Source organism: Lissotriton vulgaris, chromosome 9 (genome assembly GCF_964263255.1).
Source record: "Lissotriton vulgaris chromosome 9, aLisVul1.2, whole genome shotgun sequence".
Taxonomy (NCBI): domain Eukaryota; kingdom Metazoa; phylum Chordata; class Amphibia; order Caudata; family Salamandridae; genus Lissotriton; species Lissotriton vulgaris.
In genome coordinates, this window is record NC_141697.1 from 1240664589 (window position 1) to 1240682183 (window position 17595).

A 17595-nucleotide genomic window follows, 5' to 3' on the forward strand; every position below is an offset into this window, starting at 1 on the left:
CCAACAAGAACCTGAATTGAGCTTTCTAATATCCTTTAGGTTGCCGCATTGAGCAGGAAGAAAACCCCCAATACCACGCAAAGGCTCATGAGGCCATCTAGCCTTAGTTTATAAGTAAGCATTGTCAAAACCATTTTTTTCTCTCCTAAAAACCAACAACTAAGGAGAAAACTATGGCTTATTCATTCAAATGTGTGTGTCTTTGTCTTTTTGTGTGTCCTTGTCCTTTTTCTTTTTAGGGTTCTAGACCTCAACTGGTCCTATACTACCCACCTTTACCTTGAACAGGTCATTTTTTCCTGGTCAAAATCTACGTCCTATTGTGATGGTATGATTCACTCTGTTTTGTCTCTTTGCAGGTCTTGTTCTATAAATGCCAGCTGGGCGCAACAGACTGCAATTCGAAACACTATTAGGAACATTACACCTAATTTTTAAAACATTTTTTTGTAGAGTTCACTTTTACACCTACACCACATGTAAGGTGAGGATAGTTGTGCATATCCTCATCCTGAAGAAGGAGTTTTTACACTCCGAAACATGTCAACGCACTTTCTGAGGTTGATGTACCTTAATATACAGTAGCAACCTCATCTTGCACCCCTTTTAACGATACCAGCCGAGGGCTTAATACATTTTATTTTTCTTCCTACGAGCCAGGTATCTTTTAACCATCACTTTTCACCTCCTCACCACTCACACTTATTTTCCCTACACACACCAACACATAGTACACTTCAATGCTCCTATGTAGTCGTGAGTCGTAGCACGCCGCATCCCGTAGAGGGGTGCGAAGACCCCAATGATGAAGCATGACACCAAGGGGCCTGTTGGTGTGTGAGGGGTATTCAAAACAACACTGTGTGCTCCCCACCATTGTAGGGATCACTACCCCTATCAGAGTGGATTCCTTTTTGTTTATGTAAATTGCCAGGGGAGACCGAATCCACTTTCCCTCTCCCTCCCTCCTTTTGTTATACATTTTTCTCTCAGGGCCTCCACATACGATGCCACAGGCACGTAGAAGCCTCATGCATACTCAGGGCCTCCACATACAGTGTGACAAGAGCATAGAAGCATCAGGCACCCTCAGAGCCTCCACATACGGTGCCACAGGCGCCTAGAAGCCTCAGGGACCCTCAGGGCCTCCACATGTGATGCCACAGGCGCATAGAAGCATCAAGCACCCTCAGGGCCTCCACATACGGTGCTACAGGCGCCTAGAAGCCTTAGTCACCCTCAGGGCCTCCACATATGGTGCCACAGGCGCCTAGAAGCCTTAGTCACCCTCAGGGCCTCCACAGATGGTGCCACAGGCGCCTAGAAGCCTCAGGTACCTGGAAGGGCCTTCACATACAGTGTCACAGGCACCTAGAAGCCTCGGGCACTCTCAGGGCCTCCACATACAGTGCCACAGGTGCCTGGAAGCCTCAAGCACCTGGAGGGGCGCTTGAGCTGTCAGTGCTCTGGTTTCTTAAGTCTGAACCCTAACACAGTTTGATGCGGTTCACAATATATTAGAGGAATGTCGACCCCTTGCCTACACAATGGACACTGTGGCCTCGTGCCACCTGCACCCAGGACTAACACTTGGTGTCCATTTCTTCGCAGCATGCAGCTGTACATTCGGTGTGTGCCGAGCGGGTATTTCTGGTGATGGGAGCTGTGTGTGCCAGGCTGGGTACACTGGGCCCAAGTGTGACCAAGGTAAGTGAGAGGGCATGGCGGTCCATGATAGTGCTAATGAAGAGGGGCCCGATTCACATAACTAACTTAAGACAAAATTCTAATCTTACTACCATTTTGGTATTCACGAAAGGCACTTACTCATTTTGGTATTCACAGAGGTTAGGAGTCCTAACTTTAGGACTCCTAAATGCCTTCTGTGAATACCGAAAGTCTTAAAGTTAGGATTTTTCTCAGAGGGGTGGTGGTGGGTAGTGAGAGTGCAAGTACCCCCTCAGCACTTGACTCTCAGGGTAGCGTGATCCGAGCAGTCCAAGGATCCCTCGGGGGGGTGGATACAGGGGGTGAACACAGGCTCACAACACAAAATATGCTCAACAGCAGCAATAAAGAACTGCCTAGTCAAATACTTACTTTCATGAAGAAAGAAGTATTTATTTTACCAATACCAACACAAGGGGAAATATGAAGTTCACAAACAACTTCCACAGTCCTCTGAGGTTGGGGCTCTACTTTTTCTTTAGGAGGTTTCCTTAGTCCCACTCCCTCCTCGCTCTAGCCGTAGTGGTTATTCCCCATTCACTATGGGCGCAAGTGAAGCCCCACAAGCAGTCTGAGTCTCAGAAGTTCCAACTCCTTATTTAAAGTCCAAAGAGTTCCATTGCCGAAGCACTTTCTGGCATGCAAGTTTCCGCAGGCCTGACAGGCCCGAAATCAGTCCTACCCGCACCTGTAGGATCGGAGTGGCTAGAGTCCCTGGGCGTGCCCCCCTCCATGAGCATTGACGCCGCAGCAGCGGTCTCCGGCAAGCTCCCTGTACCTTACCCGGGCGGACTGCGCTCATCGGTCCTGAAGCTCCTCACGCATGGTTGTGTTGCTGCAGCAACCGGAGGGTCCTAGTGGCTCCTGCAAGCTGTTTACGTTATTTTGGTCCTTGAAACAGTGAATGGGGGGGGGGGAGGGGCAAGAAGTAGTGCAATGATTCGACACTGGTAATAATAATAATAATAATCCACATTTGTAAAGCGCACAATCAACCGTAAGGGTCTCTAGGCGCTGGGGGCCGTTGGGAAGATTAAGCAAGCTATTGCCCAGAGTCACATGGTGCTGGGCTCGGTCATGACGCAGGTCCTTGGGGGTCCCCACAGCAGTCTCCCTCTTCTGGTTACGGTTCGACTAGAAAGGTAGTCCGTGACCAATTAGTCATGAATTGAATTCAATTCTGAACAGTCTGTGTTGTGTAGAATACTACAACACTGATAATCAATATCTCAACGACCTTCCTCATGCGTGCAAACAAAAACCTATTTATGAATACATGTAATGAAAATCCACATAGATAATAGCGCCAAATACACCAAACTTATTCACAAAACATTTTATTAGATGACTAGGCAAACAGTTCAATCAATAAATTGCAATAGGTTGCCCGCAGGAAAGGAGGAAATGTAGGGGAGTGGTGGTGGGTAGTGAGAGTGCAAATCACAGGATTAAGGATAAACACAGTTAGATGCTTTTAGAAGTATTGGTAATTCAAACCAGTCACAGAAGACCTATCCAATGTATAACATTCATTTACATGTAATTTGTAAATTTGCAATGCATCTTCAAGGGTATATCGGATAGGAAGCAGGTGCAGGTCTTGTAAAGTTGAGGACATTGAGGTTTCGACTCGGCTGATGCAAGGAGGGAGGTTTGAGCCTCAGCTGCGAGTCTTCATCAGGACAGAATAGGGCAACCTACTCCTGGTGCCAAGCCTGGCTACTCAGGTATGATGTCCAATAACGAAGACCAATGGCCTAATATCACCAGAGGTACGGGAAACAAGCAACATGGACTGAGCGGCGCTCTCCCTAACTAAGGACAGTGATTCACATCACATGCATCATTAATGGATATACATAGTGGATGGAGTTGAAGTTACTGAACACCCTTGTTTCCCGTACCTCTGGCGATATTGGGCCATTGGTCTTCGTTATTGGACATCATCCCTGAGTAGTCAGGCTTGGCACCAGGAGTAGGTTGCCCTATCCTGTCCTGATGAAGACTCACAGCTGAGGCTCAAACCTCCCTCCTTGCTTCAGCCGAGTCGAAACGTCGAAACGTCGACGCCCTCTACTTTAAAAGACCTGTACCTGCTTCCTATCCAATATACCCTTGAAGATGCATTGAAAGCACGTTGCAAATTTACAGATTACATGTAAATGAATGTTATACATCGGATTGGTCTTCTGTGACTGGTTTGAAATACCAGTAATTCTAAAACCATCTAACGGTTTTTATCCTTATTCCTGTGATTTGCACTCTCACTACCCACCACCACCCCTCCCCTACATTTTCTCCTTTCCTGCGGGCAACCTATTGCAATTTATTGATTGAACTGTTTGTCTAGTCAACTAATAAAATGTTTTGTGAATTATTTTGGTGTGTTTGGTGCTATTATCTATGTGGATTCTCATTACATGTATTCATAAATAGGTTTTTGTTTGCACGCATGAGGTAGGTCGTTGAGATATTGATTATCTGTGTTGTAGTATTCTACACAACACAGACTGTTCAGAATTCAATTCAATTCATGACTATTAGGTCACAGACTACCTTTGTATTCCTGTATTGTACCCAGGTCCGCCTTGACTTATTGGGTTACCCTATTATCTATAATGACGGTCCGACTAGGTCACACTTCTTCCCTGGTCCAGGTGGCCCTCTCTGGCATACGGGGTCACTGTCTCTCCCCTGCCCTTGAGCACTAACCCTATGGGCTCAGCAGATTTTCTCATGGCGGCCCCCTCCGGTTTACGAGGTCACCGCCCCACCACCGTACAAGGGCTATGGCCCTATCAGCACAGCAATCTCTTCAGAAGCACTACATCGCCCATGTATTGCACCATTCACAGTCACACATACACCCAGCACTTGTACATAACACACATGCACTGCACAGCACTACATCGCCCATGCATTGCACAGTTCACAGGTTCCATCCAGCCCCCATCATCGTCAACCTCCACATGGAGTCTCATGGGGGTCCACTCCCCAGTGACTATCAAGATTCAACAGTATGCTGATGTCACACATCTCTGCTTGAAGTGGCGGTCGCACTTCACTTCAGACATCCAGTGCCTCAAACCCCGCCTGCCCCCGTCCAGAGCCGGACGTCCAGCACCAAAGCTCGTCCTCGCCAATGTAGAGTTCCTGGCCTTTGCCAAGAACAAGCAAAAGCTGGTCCAAACCAGGCTCAATGGCAAGGACCTGAACAGACTCCATCCCCAACTTACACCACATACCAAGTCACTTGGATTCACCCTGGAGGCGAACCCCCTCCCACACCCTGAACACTGGCCTCTCCCACAGGGGACACATTGCCAGGCCTAGAGAGGGCCCGGTCCCAGATCTATGTTCTAAAGAAAGTGACGTCTGAACTTCAGGTTGTCTTTAAAACCTGCTGCGTCAGCTACAAAGCCATTGTGACTCATGACTGTCGTGTCTGGCCATCACTCGCCATCATGATGTAAGACTGGCATGTCTGGCCATCACTTGCCATCATGATGTATGACTGGCATGTCTGGCCATCACTTGCCATCATGATGTATGACTGGCATGTTTGGCCATCACTTGCCATCATGATGTATGACTGGCATGTCTGGCCATCACTTGCCATCATGATGTATGACTGGCATGCCTAGTCCAACAATTGTGTCTCTCGACGCGCCCACCACCAGGACACCAACGGACTGGAGACGGAGAAGTGTAAAAACAAGAAAGAGCAGGAAAACACGCCTTCTCCATCAATGCACCCAGGATCTAGAACAACAGCTCTGCATCCATCAGGACCACCCAACACTGCCCAATAGAGGAGAGAGCTGAAGACGCCCCTCTTTCAAGAACATTATCCATCAATCAAGCAGGGATTTGTGGAGCGCGCTACTTACCCGGGCTCTTCTGCCCACTCTGGTTCTGCAGAAGTGTGACCTTCAAATCCCTGCCTGTTCACTCAGCCTTTCATCCTTCTGAGGTTGATAAAATGGGTATTAGCTCCAGATCAGTTGAAGAGCCAGGTCTTGAGGCTCTTTCTGAAGATGCACAGGGTCAGGGATTATCTGATGTTGACAGGAAGCTCGTTCCAGGTCTTTTTGCGACGTAGGAGAAGGCTCTTCCACCTACTCTGGTTCTGCGTTAGCGGGGGGTCTCTGCCAGGGTGAGGTTGGAGGAGCGGAGGTGCCTTTTGGGTACGTGGAAGGAGACTCTTTCGTTGAGGTATTTGGGCCCGATGTTGTGGAGGGATTTGTAGGCGTGGGTGAGTAGATTGAAGGTTACTCTCTTCTTGATGGGATGCCAGTGGAGGTATCGTAGGTGCGGGGTCATGTGCTCTTGTCGTGGGGTTCCGAGTACGAGTCTGGCTGCGTGTTCTGGATGGTTTGGAGCTTGTGTAGCAGGGTTCTATTGATTCCAGTGTAGAGGGTGTTGCCGTATTCCAGTCTGCTGGTTATGAGTGCGTGGGTGACGATCTTCCTGCATCCGCGAAGGATCCACTTGAAGGTCTTGCGGAGGATGGGGAGGGAGTTGAAACAAGAGGAGGCAACGGCGTTGATCTGGCGGGTCATGGTGAGGGAGGAGTCTAGGATGATGCAGAGGTTTTGGGCTTGGTCTGTTAGAGTAGGGGTGTTTCCAGGGGCGGAAAGCCACCAGGTGTTGTCCCAGGCAGTGGAGGAGGGCCAAAGCATGAGGACCTCTGTCTTCTCTGAGTTGAGCTTCAGGCAGCTGTCGCTCATCCAGGCTGTGACGTCCTTCATTCCTTCCTGGAAGCTGAGTCTGGTGACTTCGTGATTTTTCGTGAGGGAGAGGATGAGCTGGGTGTCATCGGTGTAGGATACTATGCTGAGCCCATGCTGTCTGACAATGGCGGTGAGCGATCCATGTAGATGTTGAAGAGCGTGATGCTGAGCGATGATTCTTGGGGTACGCAACAGTTGATCTCTGTAGGTTTGGAGAGGAAGGGAGGGAGTCTGATCCTTTGGGTTCTGCTGGAGAGAATGGAGCGGATCAGTCGAGGGTGGTTCCTTGTATGCCGGCGTCGTGGAGACTGGCTGCGAGCGTGCGGTGTGAGACTGTGTCGAAGGCTGCGGAGAGGTCTAGTAGGATGAGGGTCGCAGTGTGGCCCTAGTCAAGTGGCACGTAGATGTAATCGGTGGCGGTGAGGAGGGCGGTCTCGGTGCTGTGGTTACTGCGGAATCCATTCTGTGGGGAGTCGAGGATAGCGCAACTCTTCGATGAAAGTGGTCAGCTGGGCGTTGATGAATCTCTCATTGACTTTGGCTGTGAAGGGAAGGAGAGAGATGGGCCGATAGTTTTTCAGGTCTGTCGGGTCGGCAAAAGGTTTCTTGAGGAGGGACCTCTGCCCGCTTCCAGTTGCCGGGGAAAATGCCGGATTCGAGGGAGGTGTTAATGGTCCGGCATAGCTCGGATTCTATGGCGGCAGAAGCTCTGTGGTAGATGAGCGGCAGGCAGGGGTTTGTTGGGGTTCCTGAGTGGGAATTCTTCATGGTTGCGGTGGTGTCTTCATTGGTAGCAGTTTCTAGGTGGTGATGGTCGGCTGGTTGTTGGTGGTGGAGATTGGGTGGTGTCTGGAGCGTATTCGCTGAAGTTGTCGTAGAGGGCTGTCGGAATGCATTAAACGTCCACACAGGGGTGTAGCTCTGAGGGGGTTGTTCGGGCGATACCCCTTCTTAAAAATGTAATTTGTAATACATAGTTGGGTACAACTGCTTTTGGTCAGTAATGTGAAGTGTCTGTTGGATTTCACCCGGACTTTTACATAACCACACTGATACACACACTTTCTCTCTTCTAAGTTTTGAGTGTATTTTCTACCCCAACAATCCTCACTCCTCTCTTTCCACTGCCCCTTAAGCCCCCCTCAAGTCCTGGGTCTCATATAATGTGTTTTAACAAGATGTCCCAGCGGGATTGTTGGGAAATCTAAAGCCCCCTCTACCCCCCCTATCATTGTGACCAAGCTACGCCCCAGGTCCACAACTCTGCTTCTGCTCCTGTCCACTCGTTGATTTCACTCCTGCCTTTGACATTCTACGACGCTCGGCTGCTAGGCTTGTGTACACCACACCTCACTTCCATACTCCTGCAGACTGCCGCCCCCTCTGGAGGTCCCCCCCACTCCGTGTTTAATGCCGCAGTCCTGCTGAATCAATCAAGTAATATTTGTATAGCGCTGCTTGTCACCCGCAAGGGTATCCAGGCGCCCAATGGGCCCTCTTCTGCTGAATGTCCACCCCTGCTGATGCTTGGCCTATTTTGAATCTTTCATCTCTCTCTTTCTTCATTGCAGAGTCCCCTGCCTGCCGAGCCTTGGACTGTGGAGTGAACTCTCACTGCAGAGACCCCTCAGAGGGGAGCCCAACCTGTGAATGTCTGCCTGGCTACGAGAAGGATGGCGCCTCCTGCACACGTGAGACCCGCAGGGTTTTATTCTATGTTCTGCCTTAGAGGAATGTATGACGTTACAATGCATTCATTTACAACGCATGCCTTTACAATACAGTTTTTACATCACAACATCCTTTACAACGCATTCCAAAACATCGCATGACACTGCATCGCATTTTTAGAAACTACCTTTAAAACGCATTCTATTACATCGCATGATACCTGACAACGCATACCATTACATTGTATTTAAGGTAAGTATTGGATAGTGTAGGGGTAAAAATTACTATTCTAACTTCAGGGGGTGCAACAGTGGCGTAAGTGTTGGATAGTGTAGGGGTTAAAATTACTATTCTAACTTCAGGGGGTGCAACAGTGGCGTAAGTGTTGGATAGTGTAGGGGTTAAAATTACTATTCTAACTCCAGGGGGTGCAACAGTAGGGTAAGTGTTGGATAGTGTAGGGGTTAAAATTACTATTCTAACTCCAGCGGGTGCACCAGTAGGGTAAGTGTTGGATAGTGTAGGGGTTAAAATTACTATTCTAACTCCAGGGGGTGCACCAGTAGGGTAAGTGTTGGATAGTGTAGGGGTAAAAATTACTATTCAAACTCCAGGGGGTGCAACAGTAGGGTAAGTGTTGGATAGTGTAGGGGTTAAAATTACTATTCTGACTCCAGGGGGTGCACCAGTAGGGTAAGTGTTGGATAGTGTAGGGGTAAAAATTACTATTCTGACTCAAAGGGGTGCACCAGTAGGGTAAGTGTTGGATAGTGTAGGGGTTACAATTACTATTCTAACTCCAGTGGGTGCACCAGTAGGGTAAGTGTTGGATAGTGTAGGGGTAAAAATTACTATTCTAACTCCAGGGGGTGCAACAGTAGGGTAAGTGTTGGATAGCTTAGGAGTTAAAATTACTATTCTAACTCCAGGGGGTGCACCAGTAGGGTAAGTGTTGGATAGCATAGGGGTTAAAATTACTATTCTAACTCCAGGGGGTGCACCAGTAGGGTAAGTGTTGGATAGCGTAGGGGTTGAAATTACTATTCTAACTCCAGGGGGTGCACCAGTAGGGTAAGTGTTGGATAGCGTAGGGGTAAAAATTACTATTCTAACTCCAGGGGGTGCAACAGTAGGGTAAGTGTTGGATAGCGTAGGGGTTAAAATTACTATTCTAACTCCAGGGGGTGCAACAGTAGGGTAAGTGTGGGATAGCGTAGGGGTTAAAATTACTATTCTAACTCCAGAGGGTGCAACAGAAGTGTAAGTGTGGGATAGCGTAGGGGTTAAAATTACTATTCTAACTCCAGGGGTTGCACCAGTAGGGTAAGTGTTGGATAGTGTAGGGGTTAAAATTACTATTCTAACTCCAGGGGGTGCACCAGTAGGGTAAGTGTTGGATAGTGTAGGGGTTAAAATTACTATTCTAACTCCAGGGGGTGCAACAGTAGGGTAAGTGTTGGATAGTGTAGGGGTTAAAATTACTATTCTAACTCCAGGGGGTGCACCAGTAGGGTAAGTGTTGGATAGTGTAGGGGTTAAAATCACTATTCTAACTCCCGGGGGTGCACCAGTAGGGTAAGTGTTGGATAGTGTAGGGGTTAAAATCACTATTCTAACTCCCGGGGTGCAACAGTAGGGTAAGTGTTGGATAGCGTAGGGGTTAAAATTACTATTCTAACTCCAGGAGGTGCAACAGTAGGGTAAGTGTGGGATAGCGTAGGGGTTAAAATTACTATTCTAACTCCAGAGGGTGCAACAGTAGTGTAAGTGTGGGATAGCGTAGGGGTTAAAATTACTATTCTAACTCCAGGGGTTGCACCAGTAGGGTAAGTGTTGGATAGTGTAGGGGTTACAATTACTATTCTAACTCCAGAGGGTGCACCAGTAGGGTAAGTGTTGGATAGTGTAGGGGTTAAAATTACTATTCTAACTCCAGGGGGTGCACCAGTAGGGTAAGTGTTGGATAGTGTAGGGGTTAAAATTACTATTCTAACTTCAGGGGGTGCAACAGTAGGGTAAGTGTTGGATAGTGTAGGGGTTAAAATTACTATTCTAACTCCAGGGGGTGCACCAGTAGGGTAAGTGTTGGATAGCGTAGGGGTTACAATTACTATTCTAACTCCAGGAGGTGCACCAGTAGGGTAAGTGTTGGATAGCGTAGGGGTTAAAATTACTATTCTAACTCCAGGGGGTGCACCAGTAGGGTAAGTGTTGGATAGCGTAAGGGTTAAAATTACTATTCTAACTCCAGGGGGTGCACCAGTAGGGTAAGTGTTGGATAGTGTAGGGGTAAAAATTACTATTCTAGCTCCAGGGGGTGCAACAGTAGGGTAAGTGTTGGATAGCGTAGGGGTTAAAATTACTATTCTAACTCCAGGTGGTGCAACAGTAGGGTAAGTGTTGGATAGGGTAGGGGTTAAAATTACTATACTAACTCCAGGGGGTGCACCAGTAGGGTAAGTGTTGGATAGTGTAGGGGTAAAAATTACTATTCTAACTCCAGGGGGTGCACCAGAAGGGTAAGTGTTGGATAGTGTAGGGGTTAAAATTACTATTCTAACTCCAGGGGGTGCACCAGTAGGGTAAGTGTTGGATAGTGTAGGGGTTAAAATTACTATTCTAACTCAAGGGGGTGCAACAGTAGGGTAAGTGTTGGATAGTGTAGGGGTTAAAATTACTATTCTAACTCCCGGGGGTGCACCAGTAGGGTAAGTCTTGGATAGTGTAGGGGTTAAAAGCACTATTCTAACTCCCTGGGGTGCAGCAGTAGGGTAAGTCTTGGATAGTGTATGGGTAACAATTAGTATTCTATCTCCAGGGGGTGCACCAGTAGGGTAAGTGTTGGATAGTGTAGGGGTTAAAATTACTATTCTAACTCCAGGGGGTGCACCAGTAGGGTAAGTGTTGGATAGTGTAGGGGTTAAAATTACTATTCTAACTTCAGGGGGTGCAACAGTAGGGTAAGTGTTGGATAGTGTAGGGGTTAAAATTACTATTCTAACTCCAGGGGGTGCACCAGTAGGGTAAGTGTTGGATAGCGTAGGGGTTACAATTACTATTCTAACTCCAGGAGGTGCACCAGTAGGGTAAGTGTTGGATAGCGTAGGGGTTGAAATTACTATTCTAACTCCAGGGGGTGCACCAGTAGGGTAAGTGTTGGATAGCGTAAGGGTTAAAATTACTATTCTAACTCCAGGGGGTGCACCAGTAGGGTAAGTGTTGGATTGTGTAGGGGTAAAAATTACTATTCTAGCTCCAGGGGGTGCAACAGTAGGGTAAGTGTTGGATAGCGTAGGGGTTAAAATTACTATTCTAACTCCAGGTGGTGCAACAGTAGGGTAAGTGTTGGATAGCGTAGGGGTTAAAATTACTATACTAACTCCAGGGGGTGCACCAGTAGGGTAAGTGTTGGATAGTGTAGGGGTAAAAATTACTATTCTAACTCCAGGGGGTGCACCAGAAGGGTAAGTGTTGGATAGTGTAGGGGTTAAAATTACTATTCTAACTCCAGGGGGTGCACCAGTAGGGTAAGTGTTGGATAGTGTAGGGGTTAAAATTACTATTCTAACTCAAGGGGGTGCAACAGTAGGGTAAGTGTTGGATAGTGTAGGGGTTAAAATTACTATTCTAACTCCCGGGGGTGCACCAGTAGGGTAAGTCTTGGATAGTGTAGGGGTTAAAATCACTATTCTAACTCCCGGGGGTGCACCAGTAGGGTAAGTCTTGGATAGTGTATGGGTAACAATTACTATTCTAACTCCAGGGGGTGCACCAGTAGGGTAAGTGTTGGATAGTGTAGGGGTTAAAATTACTATTCTAACTCCAGGGGGTGCACCAGTAGGGTAAGTGTTGGATAGTGTATGGGTAACAATTACTATTCTAACTCCAGGGGGTGCAACAGTAGGGTAAGTGTTGGATAGTGTAGGGGTTAACATTACTATTCTAACTCCAGGGGGTGCAACAGTAGGGTAAGTGTTGGATAGTGTAGGGGTTAAAATTACTATTCTAACTCCAGGGGTGCACCAGTAGGGTAAGTGTTGGATAGTGTAGGGGTTAAAAGTACTATTCTAACTCCAGGGGGTGCACCAGTAGGGTAAGTGTTGGATAGTGTAGGGGTTAAAATTACTATTCTAACTCCAGGGGGTGCACCAGTAGGGTAAGTGTTGGATGGTGTAGGGGTAAAAATTACTATTCTAACTTCAGGGGGTGCAACAGTAGGGTAAGTGTTGGATAGTGTAGGGGTTAAAATTACTATTCTAACTTCAGGGGTTGCAACAGTAGGGTAAGTGTTGGATAGTGTAGGGGTTAAAATTACTATTCTAACTCCAGAGGGTGCACCAGTAGGGTAAGTGTTGGATAGCGTAGGGGTTACAATTACTATTCTAACTCCAGGAGGTGCACCAGTAGGGTAAGTGTTGGATAGCGTAGGGGTTAAAATTACTATTCTAACTCCAGGGGGTGCACCAGTAGGGTAAGTGTTGGATAGCGTAAGGGTTAAAATTACTATTCTAACTCCAGGGGGTGCACCAGTAGGGTAAGTGTTGGATAGTGTAGGGGTAAAAATTACTATTCTAGCTCCAGGGGGTGCAACAGTAGGGTAAGTGTTGGATAGCGTAGGGGTTAAAATTACTATTCTAACTCCAGGTGGTGCAACAGTAGGGTAAGTGTTGGATAGCGTAGGGGTTAAAATTACTATACTAACTCCAGGGGGTGCACCAGTAGGGTAAGTGTTGGATAGTGTAGGGGTAAAAATTACTATTCTAACTCCAGGGGGTGCACCAGAAGGGTAAGTGTTGGATAGTGTAGGGGTTAAAATTACTATTCTAACTCCAGGGGGTGCACCAGTAGGGTAATTGTTGGATAGTGTAGGGGTTAAAATTACTATTCTAACTCAAGGGGGTGCAACAGTAGGGTAAGTGTTGGATAGTGTAGGGGTTAAAATTACTATTCTAACTCCCGGGGGGGCACCAGTGGGGTAAGTCTTGGATAGTGTATGGGTAACAATTACTATTCTAACTCCAGGGGGTGCACCAGTAGGGTAAGTGTTGGATAGTGTAGGGGTTAAAATTACTATTCTAACTCCAGGGGGTGCACCAGTAGGGTAAGTGTTGGATAGTGTAGGGGTTAACATTACTATTCTAACTCCAGGGGGTGCAACAGTAGGGTAAGTGTTGGATAGTGTAGGGGTTAAAATTACTATTCTAACTCCAGGGGTGCACCAGTAGGGTAAGTGTTGGATAGTGTAGGGGTTAAAAGTACTATTCTAACTCCAGGGGGTGCACCAGTAGGGTAAGTGTTGGATAGTGTAGGGGTTAAAATTACTATTCTAACTCCAGGGGGTGCACCAGTAGGGTAAGTGTTGGATGGTGTAGGGGTAAAAATTACTATTCTAACTTCAGGGGGTGCAACAGTAGGGTAAGTGTTGGATAGTGTAGGGGTTAAAATTACTATCCTAACTCCAGGGGGTGCACCAGTAGGGTAAGTGTTGGATAGTGTAGGGGTTAAAATTACTATTCTAACTCCAGGGGGTGCACCAGTAGGGTAGGTGTTGGATAGTGTAGGGGTTAAAATTACTATTCTAACTCCAGGGGGTGCACCAGTAGGGTAAGTGTTGGATAGTGTAGCGGTTAAAATTACAATTCTAACTCTAGGGGGTGCACCAGTAGGGTAAGTGTTGGATAGTGTAGGGGTAAAAATTACTATTCTAACTCCAGGGGGTGCACCAGTAGGGTAAGTGTTGGATAGTGTAGGGGTTAAAATTACTATTCTAACTCCAGGGGGTGCACCAGTAGGGTAAGTGTTGGATAGTGTAGGGGTAAAAATTACTATTCTAACTCCAGGGGGTGCACCAGTAGGGTAAGTGTTGGATAGTGTAGGGGTAAAAATTACTATTCTAACTCCAGGGGGTGCAACAGTAGGGTAAGTGTTGGATAGTGTAGGGGTTAAAATGACTATTCTAACTCCAGGGGGTGCACCAGTAGGGTAAGTGATGGATAGTGTAGGGGTTAAAATTACTATTCTAACTCGAGGGGGTACACCAGTAGGGTAAGTGTTGGATAGTGTAGGGGTAAAAATTACTATTCTAACTCCAGGGGGTGCACCAGTAGGGTAAGTGTTGGATAGTGTAGGGGTTAAAATTACTATTCTAACTCCAGGAGGTGCACCAGTAGGGTAAGTGTTGGATAGCGTAGGGGTTAAAATTACTATTCTAACTCCAGGGGGTGCACCAGTAGGGTAAGTGTTGGATAGCGTAAGGGTTAAAATTACTATTCTAACTCCAGGGGGTGCACCAGTAGGGTAAGTGTTGGATTGTGTAGGGGTAAAAATTACTATTCTAGCTCCAGGGGGTGCAACAGTAGGGTAAGAGTTGGATAGCGTAGGGGTTAAAATTACTATTCTAACTCCAGGTGGTGCAACAGTAGGGTAAGTGTTGGATAGCGTAGGGGTTAAAATTACTATACTAACTCCAGGGGGTGCACCAGTAGGGTAAGTGTTGGATAGTGTAGGGGTAAAAATTACTATTCTAACTCCAGGGGGTGCACCAGAAGGGTAAGTGTTGGATAGTGTAGGGGTTAAAATTACTATTCTAACTCCAGGGGGTGCACCAGTAGGGTAAGTGTTGGATAGTGTAGGGGTTAAAATTACTATTCTAACTCAAGGGGGTGCAACAGTAGGGTAAGTGTTGGATAGTGTAGGGGTTAAAATTACTATTCTAACTCCCGGGGGTGCACCAGTAGGGTAAGTCTTGGATAGTGTAGGGGTTAAAATCACTATTCTAACTCCCGGGGGTGCACCAGTAGGGTAAGTCTTGGATAGTGTATGGGTAACAATTACTATTCTAACTCCAGGGGGTGCACCAGTAGGGTAAGTGTTGGATAGTGTAGGGGTTAAAATTACTATTCTAACTCCAGGGGGTGCACCAGTAGGGTAAGTGTTGGATAGTGTAGGGGTAAAAATTACTATTCTAACTCCAGGGGGTGCAACAGTAGGGTAAGTGTTGGATAGTGTAGGGGTTAACATTACTATTCTAACTCCAGGGGGTGCAACAGTAGGGTACGTGTTGGATAGTGTAGGGGTTAAAATTACTATTCTAACTCCAGGGGTGCACCAGTAGGGTAAGTGTTGGATAGTGTAGGGGTTAAAAGTACTATTCTAACTCCAGGGGGTGCACCAGTAGGGTAAGTGTTGGATAGTGTAGGGGTTAAAATTACTATTATAACTCCAGGGGGTGCACCAGTAGGGTAAGTGTTGGATGGTGTAGGGGTAAAAATTACTATTCTAACTTCAGGGGGTGCAACAGTAGGGTAAGTGTTGGATAGTGTAGGGGTTAAAATTACTATTCTAACTTCAGTGGTTGCAACAGTAGGGTAAGTGTTGGATAGTGTAGGGGTTAAAATTACTATTCTAACTCCAGAGGGTGCACCAGTAGGGTAAGTGTTGGATAGCGTAGGGGTTACAATTACTATTCTAACTCCAGGAGGTGCACCAGTAGGGTAAGTGTTGGATAGCGTAGGGGTTAAAATTACTATTCTAACTCCAGGGGGTGCACCAGTAGGGTAAGTGTTGGATAGCGTAAGGGTTAAAATTACTATTCTAACTCCAGGGGGTGCACCAGTAGGGTAAGTGTTGGATAGTGTAGGGGTAAAAATTACTATTCTAGCTCCAGGGGGTGCAACAGTAGGGTAAGTGTTGGATAGCGTAGGGGTTAAAATTACTATTCTAACTCCAGGTGGTGCAACAGTAGGGTAAGTGTTGGATAGCGTAGGGGTTAAAATTACTATACTAACTCCAGGGGGTGCACCAGTAGGGTAAGTGTTGGATAGTGTAGGGGTAAAAATTACTATTCTAACTCCAGGGGGTGCACCAGAAGGGTAAGTGTTGGATAGTGTAGGGGTTAAAATTACTATTCTAACTCCAGGGGGTGCACCAGTAGGGTAATTGTTGGATAGTGTAGGGGTTAAAATTACTATTCTAACTCAAGGGGGTGCAACAGTAGGGTAAGTGTTGGATAGTGTAGGGGTTAAAATTACTATTCTTACTCCCGGGGGGGCACCAGTAGGGTAAGTCTTGGATAGTGTATGGGTAACAATTACTATTCTAACTCCAGGGGGTGCACCAGTAGGGTAAGTGTTGGATAGTGTAGGGGTTAAAATTACTATTCTAACTCCAGGGGGTGCACCAGTAGGGTAAGTGTTGGATAGTGTAGGGGTAAAAATTACTATTCTAACTCCAGGGGGTGCAACAGTAGTGTAAGTGTTGGATAGTGTAGGGGTTAACATTACTATTCTAACTCCAGGGGGTGCAACAGTAGGGTAAGTGTTGGATAGTGTAGGGGTTAAAATTACTATTCTAACTCCAGGGGTGCACCAGTAGGGTAAGTGTTGGATAGTGTAGGGGTTAAAAGTACTATTCTAACTCCAGGGGGTGCACCAGTAGGGTAAGTGTTGGATAGTGTAGGGGTTAAAATTACTATTCTAACTCCAGGGGGTGCACCAGTAGGGTAAGTGTTGGATGGTGTAGGGGTAAAAATTACTATTCTAACTTCAGGGGGTGCAACAGTAGGGTAAGTGTTGGATAGTGTAGGGGTTAAAATTACTATCCTAACTCCAGGGGGTGCACCAGTAGGGTAAGTGTTGGATAGTGTAGGGGTTAAAATTACTATTCTAACTCCAGGGGGTGCACCAGTAGGGTAGGTGTTGGATAGTGTAGGGGTTAAAATTACTATTCTAACTCCAGGGGGTGCACCAGTAGGGTAAGTGTTGGATAGTGTAGCGGTTAAAATTAAGATTCTAACTCTAGGTGGTGCACCAGTAGGGTAAGTGTTGGATAGTGTAGGGGTAAAAATTACTATTCTAACTCCAGGGGGTGCACCAGTAGGATAAGTGTTGGATAGTGTAGGGGTTAAAATTACTATTCTAACTCCAGGGGGTGCACCAGTAGGGTAAGTGTTGGATAGTGTAGGGGTAAAAATTACTATTCTAACTCCAGGGGGTGCACCAGTAGGGTAAGTGTTGGATAGTGTAGGGGTAAAAATTACTATTCTAACTCCAGGGGGTGCAACAGTAGGGTAAGTGTTGGATAGTGTAGGGGTTAAAATTACTATTCTAACTCCAGGGGGTGCACCAGTAGGGTAAGTGATGGATAGTGTAGGGGTTAAAATTACTATTCTAACTCGAGGGGGTACACCAGTAGGGTAAGTGTTGGATAGTGTAGGGGTAAAAATTACTATTCTAACTCCAGGGGGTGCAACAGTAGGGTAAGTGTTGGATAGTGTAGGGGTTAAAATTACTATTCTAACTCCAGGTGGTGCACCAGTAGGGTAAGTGTTGGCTAGTGTAGTGGTTAAAATTACTATTCTTACTCCAGGGGGTGCACCAGTAGGGTAAGTGTTGGATAGTGTAGGGGTTAAAATTACTATTCTAACTCCAGGGGGTGCACCAGTAGGGTAAGTGTTGGATAGTGT

General features: G+C 46.6%; 1 protein-coding gene across 1 annotated transcript in view; it reads left to right on the forward strand.

The window, feature by feature from the left end:
• Positions 1-17595, forward strand: part of STAB1 (stabilin 1) — a 756575-nt gene that overhangs the window by 126676 nt on the left and 612304 nt on the right. The window contains exons 7-8 of the mRNA XM_086939405.1: positions 1612-1707; positions 8033-8152. Of these exons, the coding sequence (XP_086795531.1) occupies positions 1612-1707; positions 8033-8152 (216 nt within the window). The remainder of the gene's footprint in view (positions 1-1611; positions 1708-8032; positions 8153-17595) is intronic.